This window comes from Rhineura floridana, chromosome 4, assembly GCF_030035675.1.
Source record: "Rhineura floridana isolate rRhiFlo1 chromosome 4, rRhiFlo1.hap2, whole genome shotgun sequence".
NCBI classification, from domain to species: Eukaryota; Metazoa; Chordata; class Lepidosauria; order Squamata; family Rhineuridae; genus Rhineura; species Rhineura floridana.
Genome location: NC_084483.1, coordinates 191,178,894 through 191,194,718, shown reverse-complemented (window position 1 = coordinate 191,194,718; position 15,825 = coordinate 191,178,894). Strand labels below are relative to the sequence as shown.

General features: G+C 44.0%; 1 protein-coding gene across 2 annotated transcripts in view; it reads right to left on the bottom strand.

The window, feature by feature from the left end:
- Positions 1 to 4,103: 4,103 nt before the first annotated feature.
- Positions 4,104 to 15,825, bottom strand: part of FOXN2 (forkhead box N2) — a 59,770-nt gene continuing 48,048 nt past the window's right edge. For both annotated transcript variants that reach the window (XM_061625647.1, XM_061625648.1), the window contains exon 6: positions 4,104 to 14,477. In XM_061625647.1, coding sequence (XP_061481631.1) covers positions 13,951 to 14,477 — 527 coding nt within the window. In that variant the 3' untranslated portion in view covers positions 4,104 to 13,950. The remainder of the gene's footprint in view (positions 14,478 to 15,825) is intronic.

Genomic DNA, 15,825 nt, shown 5'->3' with positions numbered 1-15,825 from the left:
AACCATTTCTTAAACAACAGGAGCAGCAGAATATTTGCAGACAGACCAGAAAGCACTCTTGGTATGATGAGTCCTGGTTCCTCTAGAGTTAAACCCTTTAAAATTAGGTCTTGCCGAAAGCTGGCTTGGTTGCCTAGCAACTGCTGCATGGGATGCTGCTGTCATTCACTGGGTACTTCCCCTGGAGAGTCAACCTTCTGCTCACGGAAAACAGGTTATGATTGGGTGGAGATGACATCATGCTCCTTGACAAGAGCTCCAAATTGTTGCAAAGAAAGGATTTAATACAACTATTTTTCAAATCAGTTCCAAGGGAAATCCCCATATTCCTTCTACGTGAACACACACAATGCTTGTGAAGACCTTGTGAAGTCATAAAGCAGTTTCTTCAAGGCAGGGGTGGAAAACCTCAGGGCCAGGGAGAAAATGTGGCCCTCCAAACCTCTCTCCAGGCCGCACACACCAACAGCCCTGCTCTGTGCCCTTCAAGTGCTTGTGCCTGGCTGGAATGTGGCAATTCCTTTTACTTTCCTGATGGGAAGACTGAAAAGTGTGTGCACGTGTATAAACCTCTGACTTTTGCATGGCTAGAATGTTGCCCACTGTAGAAACCTAAGAGTCAATCTGTTACTTCTCCCATGTTGGCCTTTGGCCCCAGCCACCACGGGCAAATTTTGGAAAGGAAGGAACAGAGCCAACACAGGTGTGTTGTATGACAGAGCACTCTCAGACTTTAAATATATATATATATTTCTTGGAAAAAGCACATTTCAAAGGTAGTTAGCATGAAATCTCCTGTATCTACCCACCTGAAACTTGACAGGATTAATCCCCTCTATAGGAGCTACCATGTGTCCAAATTTCATGTCCCTATGTGCAGATTACCTCTGTGGTGCTGTCAGTCCATGTCTGCCTCATGCTACGTACTTGCGTCTAGTATAGCAAATCTTTTTCTTTTTCCGTCCAAAATCTTGCAGAAAGGAACAGGAGAAACACAGGAGCATGAGAATTGGCATGACTGAGCACTCAAGACTTTAAAAAAAATTTATTTTGGAAAAAAACTTTAAAGGTGGCTAGCATGAAAACGCCTGGACCTATCCACCTGCAACCTGGCAGGTTTAATCCCCTCCATAACAGCTACCAGGTCTCCAATTTTCATGTCTCTAGGTCAAAATGAGAAAGTTATGGCCATTTTGGTTTTCCAATGTAAGTCAATGGGGTTTCCAGAGTTATCTGGATTGTGGTTCAGATCCGGATCGGGTCCAAATCTGTCCAGACCAGATTGGGCCTGAACTGTATTTACCAATCAGATTGGAGGATCCGTGCACAGCCCTAATCACATCATTCACACATATATTTAAAGCACTTTACATACCAACTTAGCAGACATGGCTTCCCCCCAAAGAATTTTGGGAATCATAGTTTGTTAAGGGTGCTGACCTCACAGACCTACACTTCCCAGCATTCTTAACAAACTGTTTCTGTGGATTCTCTGTGACTGTTAAAGTGGTATAAGAGTGATTTAAATATATGGTGACCTGTATCATTGTGGGACAAGCATATTGCAAGTCAGTTGAAGTAGGTGCGGGGCTGCATTTTCCTAGATTGGTTGGAGACACCAGTAGCAGCAGTTTCAATTTCCATCTCAATGGTTTCTGCAGGAGTATGCTCTTTACTTGCTTGCATATAAGCAAATGGCTGCCCTGTGCCTGAGAGGTTTCAAGAACAGGGAGCAATGGCTTTCAACCAAAAGGAAAGACACAGGCACATGTGAAATGAAGAATTATCTCCAATCAGGCTCTGCCTGCTAAACATGCAAAGGGCAGGAAAAGTCTTGCTTTATTTATTGTTTTCTCTCCCCCCCATATATATATATGTATATATATGTATATATATGTGTGTGTGCGTGTATATACACATATATCTTGCTCTTCTATCCTGGAACCTAACACAGCATACATGTGGTTCCATGGAATGAGATCTCCCAATCCAGGCACTGACCAGACTCAGCAAGGTGGTGGTCTCATGTGCCCTATGCCATCACCACTCAAAAGCCATTTCATGTGGGGTGGAAGGGAAACGGTGCAGGATAGTTCCTCCATCCTCCCAGTGGACCTCTCATCAGTGGTACATGCTATGGTAACCTCGCGTCTGGACTACTGCAATGCGCTTTACGTAGGGCTACCTTTGAAGACGATTCGGAAGCTACAGCTAGTGCAAAATGTGGCAGCCAGACTGCTAACAAGAACTAAGCGGTCTGAGCATGTAACACCTGTGCTAGCCCGTTTGCACTGGCTTCCAATATGCTTCCGGGCCAGATTCAAAGTGTTGGTACTTACCTATAAAGCCTTATACGGCGCGGGCCCACGATATCTGTCGGAACGCCTCTCCCGATATGAACCGGCCCGTACACTACGGTCTACTACGAAGGCCCTCCTCCGGGTTCCGACTCATAGGGAAGCCCGGAGAGTGGTGACAAGATCTAGGGCCTTCTCAGTGGTGGCCCCCGAACTATGGAATGGTCTCCCCGAGGAGGTGCGCCTGGCGCCGACACTATCATCTTTTCGGCGCCAGGTTAAAACCTTTCTCTTCTCTGAGGCATTTTAATTCCTGTTAATTCTAAATTATTATATTTTGATTTTAGACTGTACAGTTTTGTGTACAGTTTTGTGTTATTTTTATTGTATTTTTAATGTTCACCGCCCAGAGAGCTGTTGCTAGTCCAGCGGTATATAAGCTTAAATAAATAAATAAATAAAACTAACAGAAGAGCATTACTTTAAATATGCAAGATAGCTGTATTTCAGTTTGCAAGAGTTGGGAATTTGAACGACTAAAACAACGATCTGCAATCTTGGATTAAAAAAACTAGCAAAAACATAACTCAAGAGTGTTATAAAACAAAGTTTATTTTGAAATACTTTTATCATAATGAATTGCATCTCTTTGGTAAAAATAAACTCCATAAACTTTTTAATTAATAGAGGTTAGCATACAAAAACTAAAATATCTGTAAAATTGTCTTTAAACCAGGCAAGCTACTCAACTGGGGTCAAGGGTTAGAATGGTGTTTATCTACTAGCAGAGTTTATTTCTAACTAAATCCAAGGAGTTTCCGTATGTTAGCAGCAAGGAAAACAGAAACAGGCTAATGGGGATCTTTAAAAAGAACTCCAGTTACTTTGATCCAAAAGCATTTGTACAATTTCCATCTTTTCAATAAATAATAGTTACAATGAATTGGCAATTGTAAATGGTTTCATATATCACTGTAAGATGGCAACGTAATACTTTTTAAATTATGCACTAAGTCTGGAAGAAATGTACATTTCTAAAAACAGACCTTTTATTGGCACTGGCAGTTAAGCTGTGGAGAATGTGCTTTTTTCCCAAATAAATGGCAGGTACAATATTTTTTAAAATACTCTACTCTTCTTTTTCAATAAATATTTTGACTACCCCACTATTAGCATGGTGGGGCATATTTTGCTTTAACCAAAGCGTTTGCTTTAGCCAAACAAAGAAGTTGCAAAAACCGTACATATTCAAAAAGTTGGGCTTTCCTAAAAAGGATTGCCTGCAATTCCCTCGGAAGCTATAATTTAGCACTGGAATATGAAAGAGCAAAAGATTTGCAGAGCACCAGCACCAGCTGTTATCTCAGGCAGAGACGAGAAACCTCACCATGTTAATTTTAGGACTTGGGTAGGATTCATTCAACATCTTCCCCCTGCTGCTAAACTGATAATCTGGTGTGAACACATTTAGAAAGATTTTTTAAAAAACAAACCCAAACCTTCATAAATCACATGAATGCTGGAACTATACTCTTATAGTCAAAACAGAGTTGCTGCTGTAAATGGCGTGCCTGCGTCCATTTCTCCCCATATGGCACATAGGGCAATTTCTCTCCCCTGTCCTTGTGTCATTATGTCACACACATTTCCCTACCAGTGGAAGCCAATTACAGTACCTTGCAAAAGTAATCAGACTCCTGACCAATGCTCTCATATTACTGAATTATATATGGTACAATGTAATTTCATCCTGTTTGATATTTTATTTTGAAACACTGAAACTCAAAATCAATTATTGTAAGGTGACATTGGTTTTATGTTCGGAAATGTTTGTAAGAAACATAAAAAACTGAAACATGTTGCTTGCATAAGTGTTCAACCACAACACATTAATATTTGGTAGAGCCACCTTTCGTTGCAGTAACAGCTTTAAGACTTTTGGGGTAGGTCTGTACCAGCTTTGCAGAGTTGGAGAGATTTTGGCCCATTCTTCTTGGCAGATTCGCTCCAGGTCGTTCAGGTTGGTTGGACGTTGCTTGTGGACTGCAATTTTCAAATAGTGCCACAGTTTCCCAATGGGATTGAGATCAGGACTTTGACTGGGCCACTGTAGGACATTCACCTTTGGTTTTTGAGCCGCTCCAATGTTGCTTTGGCCTTGTGCTTGGGAACATTGTCCTGCTGAAAAGGGAATTTCCGCTCGAGCCTCAAACTTTTAGTGGACTGAAGCAGGTTCTCTTGTAGTATGTCCCTGTATTTTGCTCCATCCATTCTTCCTTCCATTTTAACAAGATGCCAGTTCTTGCTGATGAGAAGCATCCCACAGCACGATGCTGCTACCACCATACTTCACTGTAGGGATGGTGTCTTCAGACATGGGCAGTGTTAGGTTTGCACCACACCACTTTGAATTTTGGCCATAAAGCTCTATCTTGGTCTCATTTGACCAGAAAACTTTCCCCCACATCGCAGTTGGGGCATTCTCATGCTTTCTGGCAAACTCCAGATGTGCTTTCAGATGGTACTTTTTGAGTAATGGCTTCTTTCTTGCCACCCTCCCATACATGCCAGCGTTATGCAGAGCTCTAGATATGGTTGACTGGTGCACCATTACTCCACTCACAGCCACTGAACTCTGTAGCTCCTTCAAAGTGATTGTTGGCCTCTCTGTGGCTTCTCTTACAAGTCTCCTTCTTTGAATGCTGAGTTTTGAGGGACGGCCTTTTCTTGGCAGTGGCTGTGTGGTGTGATGCAGCTTCCACTTCCTGATTATTGATCCAACTGTGCTCACTGGGATATTCAAACACTTGGATATTAGTTTGTACCCTTTTCTTAATCTATGCATTTGTATTACATTATCTTTCACTTCTGTAAAATGCTCTTTGGTCTTCATTTTCCTTCAGGTCCACAGCATGACCGATGATCCTTCAGCAGTGGGGTTTTTATCCTGATAATGTGACAGCAACGTTAATGGTTCACAGGTGGAGGCCAGTGGTAAGGTGACTGTGTCCTAGATAGGGGAATTTCTTTCATCTGTGTAAACTGGGAGCTGCCACAGCACAGGGGTTGAATACTTATGCAAGCAACATGTTTCCCTTTTTTATGTTTCTTACAAACATTTCCCAAGATAAAACCAATTTCACCTTACAATAATTGATTTTGAGTTTCAGTGTTTCAAAATAAAATACCATACAGAATGAAATTACAATGTACCATTTGCAATTCAGTAGCATGAGAGCATTGGTCAGGGGTCTGATTACTTTTGCAAGGCACTGTATGTAGAGTGGGACACAACAGAAGGGCATGTCCCAGAGTAAGGCTGCATTCGCACCATATGTTTAAAGTGCTGTTATTCCAGTTTTAACAGCCATGGCTTCCCCCAAAGAATGCTGGGAAGCAAAGTATTTGAAGGGTGCTGAGCACAGTTAAGAGGCCCCTATTCCCTCATAGAGCTACAATTCCCTGAGCGGTTTAACAGTCACTCCCTCTTCCCAGGGACCTCTGGGAATTGTAGCTGAGGGGAATAGAGACCTCCTACCAACTCTCAGCACCCTTCACAAACTGCACTTCCCAGGATTTTTGGGGGGAAGCCATGACTGTTTCAAGTGGTATGATACTACTTTAAAGGTATAGTGCACATCGGGCCTAAGTGACCCCTTACACGGGAGTAACTGACAATGGCAGACTCCTTTCACGCAGTTCTCTGTCAAGCATGACTTGTACCTTAAATGTATATTCATAGATAACGGCGGCAAAGTTAGCTACTATGGCCATCACTGAAACACTTTCACGTCACTGGTGGGCAGCTGTCTTCTCCTAAGAGATTTAGGAGTAGCTCCACCTGCTCCTATCTTTATAGCGGCAATAAAAACAAGAAATTGTTTTATCCTTCTGACTTGAGTGTAAAATAAGGCTAGTTTACCCTCTCTTCCAATGTGAGCAAAAAATAAGTAAATAAAAAAATTAAGGGTGATTAAAGGCTGAGCTTCATGGACACAAAATGGTATGGTACAGTCATCCTGGGATTATACTATAAAATATCTGGGGGGAGTAGAGTATGATTAAATATTCCCCCCAAACTCCCTGCAGGCAGAAAGCTCATGTGTCAAGGATAAAGGTCCTAGTCTAGCCTTCTCCGACACGCTAGTTTTCTTTGTGCAAGATTCATTCAATCACACACAGACCACCTGCACTCTAAAGTGATATAGTCTGAGGAGGACTGTTCCATGTACTTTTTCTGAAGACGTCAATTAATTCTAATTCAGGAATTTCTATTGAAAGGGCTTATAGCGTAGGCAGGAAGAAAGGCTGCAAATCCAGGTGTAACCTAGGCACAACCTCTCGTCGCAGAGAAGTGCAGATGCACTCTGTGTTAGCAGTATGCATACTGGGATCTTTCAGCTGGCAGGAAAGCCCAACATACAAAACAAACACACGGAAAAAATATAAAGGTGCGTTTAGAGGACTACTGCCCTTATGTTTGGTGCTTGAGCTAGCAAAAAACCACCATGCCTGGGGAAAAAAAAATGCCCAGGCACACACACTCCGCCATATGTAAGCAACCTAAATGAATTCTCCTCTATCCATGTTGATTCCTGGCTTGTGGCCATTCCAGCCTGGGTCGAGGAGGTCAACAAAGGGTAAACGTTGCAGAGTGTGTAAAGTGCAGGGCAGATTTGCAATGAAGGTATGTTCATCTCTATTCAGAAACACCAGCCATCGTCTGACCTGTCCCTGTTATGCCAGAGCTAGCCAGATGTAAAGAACTCAAGGCCTTCACAATGGGACAGACTGAGATAGAGAAACGCTGGAACGTTTTTCCATTTCCTGGAGCAGAGCTCTGCATGGATTCAGGCCACAGGAAGACACGCAGGCTGATGGGAATATAGCCAACCAAAGCCAATTTTTTTTTTAAAAGTACCTGTTCCCCGGAACCTTGTTACAGGGTGTAACATGGACTGGAGTAACAGACATTACAGGGATCACTGACTTGGCAGCACTGAAAAAGTAGGGAGCAAAAAGATTAATTCACACAATATGTGTGTGCCCCACAATGATGCAATTCTTATGTAAAAACTGTTGCAGGAATGGTACCCACTGGGAGATCTGCATTGCAGCCACCCCAGGACCGTTGGTGTGGCAGCTCCCTTCCCTGTACTCTTCCCACAATGCATTTGGAGAGGGGATCAACCCTTCACACATTACTCACCAAGATCCAAGTTGTTCTAAACAGAATGTAAAACAATCACAACCATTCAAAATAGGGGGGGGGGTTGTTGGTTGTCATGCATATAGAGTATCAGGGAGAGAGTTATGCTAAACCTCTCTCTGATGTGCTGATTTACTACATGCAGAGAGGAATTGTTTTAACATGGGCAAAGTAAAAAAAAAAACCTACTTCTCACCTGCATGTCAAAGTGATACAATCCAGACTTCCACTCTTCTGGGGCTGCATTTGGACAACACTGTAAGCCATAAACCAGCCTTTCCCAACGTTTAGGTCCCCAGAAGTTGCTGGACTACAGTTCCCATAATTCCTGACCGTTGGCCATACTGGCTTGGGCTGATGGGAGTTGTAGTCCAGCAACATCTGGGGACCCAAAGGTATAGAAAGGCTGCCATAAACCATGGTTGACTGCAAGTGAGCAGCGTGCTAGTGCAGGCTGCCAGTGCCCTCCCACTGCACTCCTCCTCAAGCACAAGCAACAAACCATGAACCATGGCTTACTATCACCATAGTAATGGCAATGTCCAAACCAGTGCTCATGGTTCATTTCTCCCAAACAAGCCACAATCAGGAAGCCAAGAACAAACTGGCTTCAGAGGATGGTTTGTTTGGAGAGGAAAACTGTAAATGCTGATTTGGACAGCATGAAAAGCCAGTGCTTTTGGTTTGTTGCTCACTATACAGGAGGAACGTGGCAGGAGCAATTTGGCAGTGTGCATTAGCACACTGCTTGTTTGTAGTAAGGCATGGTTTATGGTTACTGTGTCATCGGAATGTGGCCTGTGTAACATACAACCCAGATCCCACACACTAGACCCCAAAATTCATACCCCTGCCATTTTCAGCTCTTTAATTCGGACTTTACGTGAAGGTTTGTTCCCTCAACTTCCCATCTCATGCTTTTATTTATTGCTCTGCCTTTGCACGGGGAAATTAAGAACATCTAATTAGCAAAATGGCTAGCAATGCTAACAAGTACAACACATTTTCTAGCATAAAAGTGAGACTAGATATTTCATTAATAAGAGGGAGGGCACAGAGGGACAATTCTGCACACATAGATTTTGGCCAGAGGGGAGGAGAAGAGCAAGACTATAGACAGAACTTTTAACAAGGAAGGGGTAAGACAGCAAGACTAAGCAAACAAGTTCTGGAAATCATTTAGAAAGCTGGTCAACTTTAGCTGGCAATGTATTTAATTCTTGCCAGCTTTCAAAAAGACGTCCAAGAACAAAAGAAACACTTCCTTTTTGTAAAAACAGCCCTGTTGTTATCTGCATAAGTTTGAAAACAAATTTCACATCACAAAAGTTATTAAACACGTATTTTGGACAAATGTAAATGGGAGACACACCTCTGGTCAGCAAACACAACATACAGGACTTTTAAAAAATGTGCATTTGCACTCAATATACAAGCTTGTGCATGTGCAAGCAGTGAATCCACATTCAACCCCCAAGCTGCAGGTGCTCAAGACCACTTTGTACATCGTACATCATTTCTCGCTTAAGGGTGCAGGCTCACAAGTCACGCCATGACATGGGAAGGATATCCCACTAGAGCTGTTCACAAGTTCAGACATGAGCATTTCTTGGCCCTTTTCTTTCTCTGTGTTTGTCAAATCTTCAGCTTCTGTGGTCTCTACTGAGTTACAATATTTGGTCAATCAATCCCATGCATTGATGCAAACCAATCATCAAGCTGTTACGATAGCAGTTTGCAGGTGTGTTCCTGTGTATTCAAAGATAATTAAAGAACAGCCCATGGGCATGCTTGGGAACAAGTCTAAACATCCTTAGCCCATCATATCTGCTGGAAAACCTCCTCCCATATAAGCCACCCCAAGACCAGCAGGTGGGACTCCGCTCTGGATGCCATCTTTTAGGGAGGTGAGATCTAATGACACCTGGAGCAGGCACTTTTCTTTAGCAGCACAACAAACCTTAGGAGCACCCTGCCCAACACCCTCTTTGTCCAGAAAATGGGGGGTATTTAAACCATTTTAACCCACAGGCCAGGTTTAGCCAACGTGGGGCTCTCCAGTTGTTGTGAACTACAACCCCTATCAGCCCCAGCCAACATGGCCAACAGCCAGGGATGATGGGAAGCTGGAGGGCACCACATTGACTGCCCCAGCCATAGGTGTTTCAATTCTGGCCTCTGCTTGACTTTATATTGCCCTGGTGGAGCTTTTAAAAATGTCTTTTGAGGGTATTTAATTAAAAAATATATATTTTAGAATAACCACAAAATATCATGTCTGACTTGCAAGAAGAACGTGTGAAAATCCTTCTCATGGTGACTTGTAGTTGTGAACTTCTGGGAAGCAAAACAGTAATGTAGAAAACGGCTCTAAATGCACTCTCAGGAGGCAGATTGTTGTTGTGGCCAATCCACTAGAGCTTCTGGGGAGCACAGAAGAAACAGGGAACGTACAGGATGGGTACCATGGGTGGTGAAACATTTACATCAGAGAAGGATGCATACAAACAGGTGAGCGTGCAAACATCCATGCAATAGATAGAAGACTTTGTTTCCCCCTCAAAACTAGCAACATGATTAAAACGTAGAGCCATTTACTGTTTACTACCATTTTAACAAAAGGTTTCCTCTGAAATACTAAAAAAAAAAACACACAATTTTTTGCAAATGTAAACCCTACACTGGGACAATCTCTCTGCCTAAATATGTAATAAATGGTAACTGGGATCCAGGAAGTTGCATGAGGGCCTGGCTCCCTCGTACTCCAGAGGTGGTAAGAAAGCCCAGTTTAGGTTGATTGGATCCTACAGCATGGGTAGCCAATGGGATGCCCTCTGGATGCTGTTGGGTTCCAATCCCCATCAGCCACAGCCAATATGGCCAACAGTCAGGAATCTGGAGGGCATGAGGTTGGGGAAGGTATACACATGCTGTATTCATGAAGAGGCAGTGAAATCAAAACTCTGACCACTGACGGCTTAGTCACCAAGAACCTCTGTACCATTAATAGAAGTTTTAGCTTCACTCTGTTCTGCAAAAAACTGACTTTGGTCTCTGCGATTTGGATGCGTTTTGCTAACGGGTAAGATTTGCTTAACTGGCCACTCATGAGCACTCACACTAGAAAACACTGGAAATAAACATGAAGGTTAAACATGACACTTCAAGCTGCCCCTCCAAGCCAGGCAGAATCAGCTACACTGATGCTTTGAACATCGCAAAATGCTCATCATTACTGGGCACAAGAGCCCTGATGTGCTGCATGGAAACTTTTCCTGCACAAGTACCCACTGAAAGGAACAGGCGTAGCATAACAACTTGGCCATGCCTTCATGGAGACTGAAATCCACAGGAGTGTCCAAATGGGGCTCTCACGGGAGAGGTTTCTAGTAGATCAGGCCTATTTGGGAAACTTTTCAAGCACGGCAGCATGGCAATATACTTTTCGGCTAGGTGTTCATTCCAACCAGAGCCACTCTCCAGGCCCACCGTAGGGAACAGGCAGCTTGTTTCAGAAGTGGAATATGTGGGCGCAGCCCACCTCATCCCTGCAATAAACATGGGTCTTGTCCCTACCTCCAAAGTTCATCAATACAAGTGACAGAAGCAACTAAGTCTGGACTATACAGTTGGCTTTGAATGCCAGACCAGCCATCTCATAGGCAAGGATGCCTCCCTCTTCTAGCTACATAATGGCACCCAATCAACATAGCAGCCACCATACAAGACACAGGAGCACACATGCATCACATATTATGGTTCATGGGAATGGTTTAAAATAAATGTTTTCTGAGAAAATGCACATGAGGCATAACTTTGCCATTTCACAGAAAGAGCTGCACATGTGAAGATGGAAGGTGTCTGGAAGCTCATCCTGAATTAGGCTCCACTCAGAAACAAGGGTGCCTTATCATCATTCCCATGTTACATTTTACCATCCACCATCATACCATGTTGGGCACAGCAATCACAGAGCTCTTGGGCGTCCTCAAAACTTGACAAGGGAGGTGATATTATTGCTGAGGTAACGGATAAAGAGAAAGGTGCCATCCTGGCTATGTGAACCGTCGGTGGCAAAATTCCCATTGATTGGAGTCAGGATTTCACCCCAACTGTCAGTCCTACCCAAGAGAGATGTGAAAGCCCATTACGAATTAACAGCATACTTTTTCTAAGCTTCTTTCAGTGGCTTAAATAGAGAGGGAAAGAGTGTGTGTGAATACACACGTGCACATTTTAAAAAATTGTGCTCTTTAAGGCTGCTTGTAATATATTCTGGCTTCTCAAGGGATGCTGGGTTAACACAATGCAAAACTGAAGCACACAGCAGGACCGAAGAACGGCTATGCTTCCGAGTGGTGCAAGAATGCATTCGGAAATCCTTTCAAGGGGTTTGTTCTCAAAGAGGGGGGAAACTCCGTTTGGACTCCGAGTCTGCCTCCGAGTGCAGGTGGGGGCTCACACTGGAATGCTGCACCACCATGAAAAGGATTCCTACACTTAAGAGAACTAGTCTTTAAGGAGAAAGTCAGGCTAGAGCCTCTCTCCCCAGCATCTAGTTTTCTATGTGCTGGGATTTTTTTGTTTCACAAGGAACAGCATTCAGTCATGCTCTTCTGTGGCCTGCAATGGTGCAGTTCAGAACAGGCTTACCACCTCAGTGAGAAGTAGGCCAGGATCAGCTAAAAATCACCCCTTACATTATGCTTCACCTGAACATGTAAGGACAAGTTCCCTCTGCCACAGTCACTTACGATTTCAGCAGTCAATATTTTTCACTGAATTTTGGGTATCAAGGCAGAAAGAAGGGCCTTGGGTTTAACTAAACTTGTACATTGAAGATCTAAAATAAAAACAATAATTTTTCTTCTTTTTTGAAAAAGGAACAAGAGAAGGAACCAGCTCCTTACTTCGTGCTACAACTAGGAAGGAAATTCTACGAGGACAAGAGTGGAGATGAACCCTTTAAGATTAGAGTCTCAAAAAATATACAAGTTCACATGTTCCATTCCCCTCTCCCACCCTGTGTTATAATTACAGAAAGCAGTCAATTGGTAACTCACTCACAATGGCAGTTGTACAATATTCAGGTTATCAGACCTTGACTTGCACGTGAGACAATTACATAACAATGGAAGCAAAGCTGAAAGGTGGTAAACCTTATCCTGCGTTTGCCACTACTTAAATTAGAACATGTGAAGGTGCCACAACGAGCCACAGTCTAGACGAGGGGTAGTCAACCTGGTGCTCTTCAGATGTTTGTTGGACTCCATCTACCTTCAGCCTCAACCACTACGGGGAATGGTCAAGGATGATGTGAGTTGTAGTCTAACAACATATGGGGGGCACCATGTTGCCTACTCCTGGTCTAGATTCCAACAGAGACAGGACCCCGTGAGCAGAGGGTGTGTGTGCTTATTCTCCCCCTCCCAATGTACTGCCTCCACTTTCAGGTCCATCTGATATTTGTGCACTGGATGCTGGAACAGGAGACAATGTATGTAGGCCTAGTCTGCTTGCTCTACTGACCGATATTTTGAGGGCTAAGAATTACGCAGGCTGAGAACTACATGTGTGGAGTTCAATGCATGTGACTCATCCATTCAATCCTCGCTCTTCAAAAGGAGAAAGAGAACATACTGGACTTTATGCACAAAGGACCCTATTCCAATGTGTAGCATATGAACATCAAGCCTCCATGTGGAATAGGAGCACTGGGAAGCAAAGCACACATCTTCATTCCCATGGCGCGTATACTCTACACCACTGTTCTTCAACCCTGGGTCCCCAGATGTTGTTGGACTATAACTTCCATCATCCCTGGCCATTGGCTAAGCTGGCTGAAGTTGATGGGAGTTGTAGTGTGACAACATCCGGGGACCCAAGTTTGAACAACAGTCCTCTATCCAAGAGATGGGAAAATTGGGGCCCTGTAGATATTGCTGCACACCGCTGCAGCCCAGCACCGTTTGGATGGTCACTATTTTCCCATGCCCCCTCTGCAGAGTGTCCCATGAACACAGAGCTAACACATTCCTCAAGTTTCACACCCAAAGAGATATACAAACTTATCTTTAGCATGAGATGGTCTAGGCAATGGCACCCACGTAAGCCCAACCATCCTAACAACCATCTTACATATTCCATTAGTGGGAGGGAGTAGTTGGGTTTTTTCTTCCTCCACCTCTTTTGCACAATTTTAATCCGGTCTTCAATGCCTAAAAACCACCACCTTTGCAATTAAAAAAAGAAAAAAGAAAACAAATTGCAAAACTATAATCTGCGAAAAATTTAAAAAACCAACCAACAAAAAGTCCTTTTATGGCTTTGATCTCCCTTGTGAAGGGCAAAAAGTAGAGGAGTATTGCCACGCTAAAAAATAAAATATGCATTTATATCTATTGATAGATGTATCTTTTGTTTTTTCCCCCTCCCCCCCTCCTCTCATGCCATGTCGTCGTTTTTTTTCCTCCGTTTCTGGCTGTGGGTCTTTGCAGTACTTATTAGGGAGCCTAGACACGTGCTAATCCCAGCCAAGTGAAGGAGAGATCCGGCCGCCTCTTTCAGTTCCTCGTCAATCTCTTGGCAGAGCTCCTCCAGGCCTTTCTTGCGAGGCTGGGCCTTGTCCGAGGCGCCGACACACGGCTGCGAGGTATAGCCGCTATCCGCCAGGAGGTCGTCGTCGCCGTCTGTGTCCACTTCACTGTGGAACCCTTCACTGCCATCGCTCCCTGCCCGGCTGGCCTCGGAGACAAATTCGTACACCTCGTCGATGGAGGAGAGGGAAGACACACTGGAGAGTGATGCACAGCGCTGTGATGCCACGCTGCTGGCGCTGTAATTGTGATCCTCCTTGGGGTCGATGCTGGGGACAGCAGAATCGCTCCCCCCCTGGCTTGCCTTACTGGGGCTGTGGAACGTGCTAATATAGTTCCTTTTTTTGGACAGCTTGAGAGGTTGCGGCTTTTCGCCTAAGGAAAAGAAAACGTCTTATTAGAAGTGAGAGAGACCAGCAATATACTTGGATTATTTATTTCTTGGCTGCTTAATGCCAAAATGGCTTCTAAGAGGTTCACAAAACATAAAAACCAGTTGCACAACATCATGAACACTGGGTGGTGCAGGATACATATTGGCCACATGCACCATGCTTTGTGTGTGAGCGGCAGAGCTTTTCCAACCCTTCTGTCTCCACTGCAGCCCCTTCCACCCTGTGAGGCTGTGAATACAGTAGTCACCTACAGCAAAGCATTTTCACTGGCCGCACCTGGAGAGGGAACAGGTTGATCTGCCAATCAGTTGCAAAATCTCTTAGAAGCTGAATTTTAAAAAATGCACTCAAGCTGCTCCCACCAGGTTTTACAATAAAAAGCAGTGGGGTTTGACTAGCGTTACGGGTCCCAGTTTTCAGAAGAGAGGTGGAGACACACTGGAACTGGCAAAACAGTGAGTGTGTCTACCTCAATAAAAACGAGAGGCTGGAAAAAGATGTGGAAAGCGTTTCCCGTGGTCCAGTTGTATCTTCCCATCTCCCCATCCTTCTCTACTGCTAGACACAAGTCCTACTCCGCTAGGGGCATATTTTGCAAAGAAGGCAGAGTGCTGAAGGCAACCTCCAGGATGCCGCTTCAAAACAGTTTTACTACTTCTGCTTATGTTGGATGTTAAAAGACATCCTGGGTGTAACTTGCAAGGAACATAGAAAGCTGCCTTATACTGAGTCAGCCCATTGGTCCATCCAGCTCAGCACTGTCTACACTGACTGGTAGCGGCTCTTCAGAATTTCAGGCAGGGTTCTCTCCCAGCCCTACCTGGAGATGCTGAGGATTGACCTTGGGGCCTTCTGGAACCTTTCAAAAGCCCTATCAGTGAAATCTAGTTGCCTCTACCTTATTGTTTAGTCTTTATTGTTTAGCTTTGATATTCTGATGCTCATGTTGTTTTTGATGCTCTGATGTTTTATATGTTTTTGCTTTGTACGTTGCTCAGAGTGGCTAAGTATTCCAGCCAGATGGGTGACTAATAAATTGAATAAATAAATAAAAAACAGCCTCACCAGCTCTGACTAACTAGCGTACCATCTTGCCAGAGCTTGGAAAAGTAACTTTTTTAAAATTACAACTCCCATCAGCCCCAGCCAGCATGGCCACTGGAGTGGGCTGATGGGAGTTGTAGTTCAAAAACGTAACTTTTCCAAGCTCTGCATCTTGCTACTCACAAGGACCAACCAGGTGTCCCTGGGAATCCTAACAGGGCATGGGCCCAGTAGCCTTCCCCTGCAGCTGATATTCAGAGGCGTGCTTCTGAATAGCCAGACCT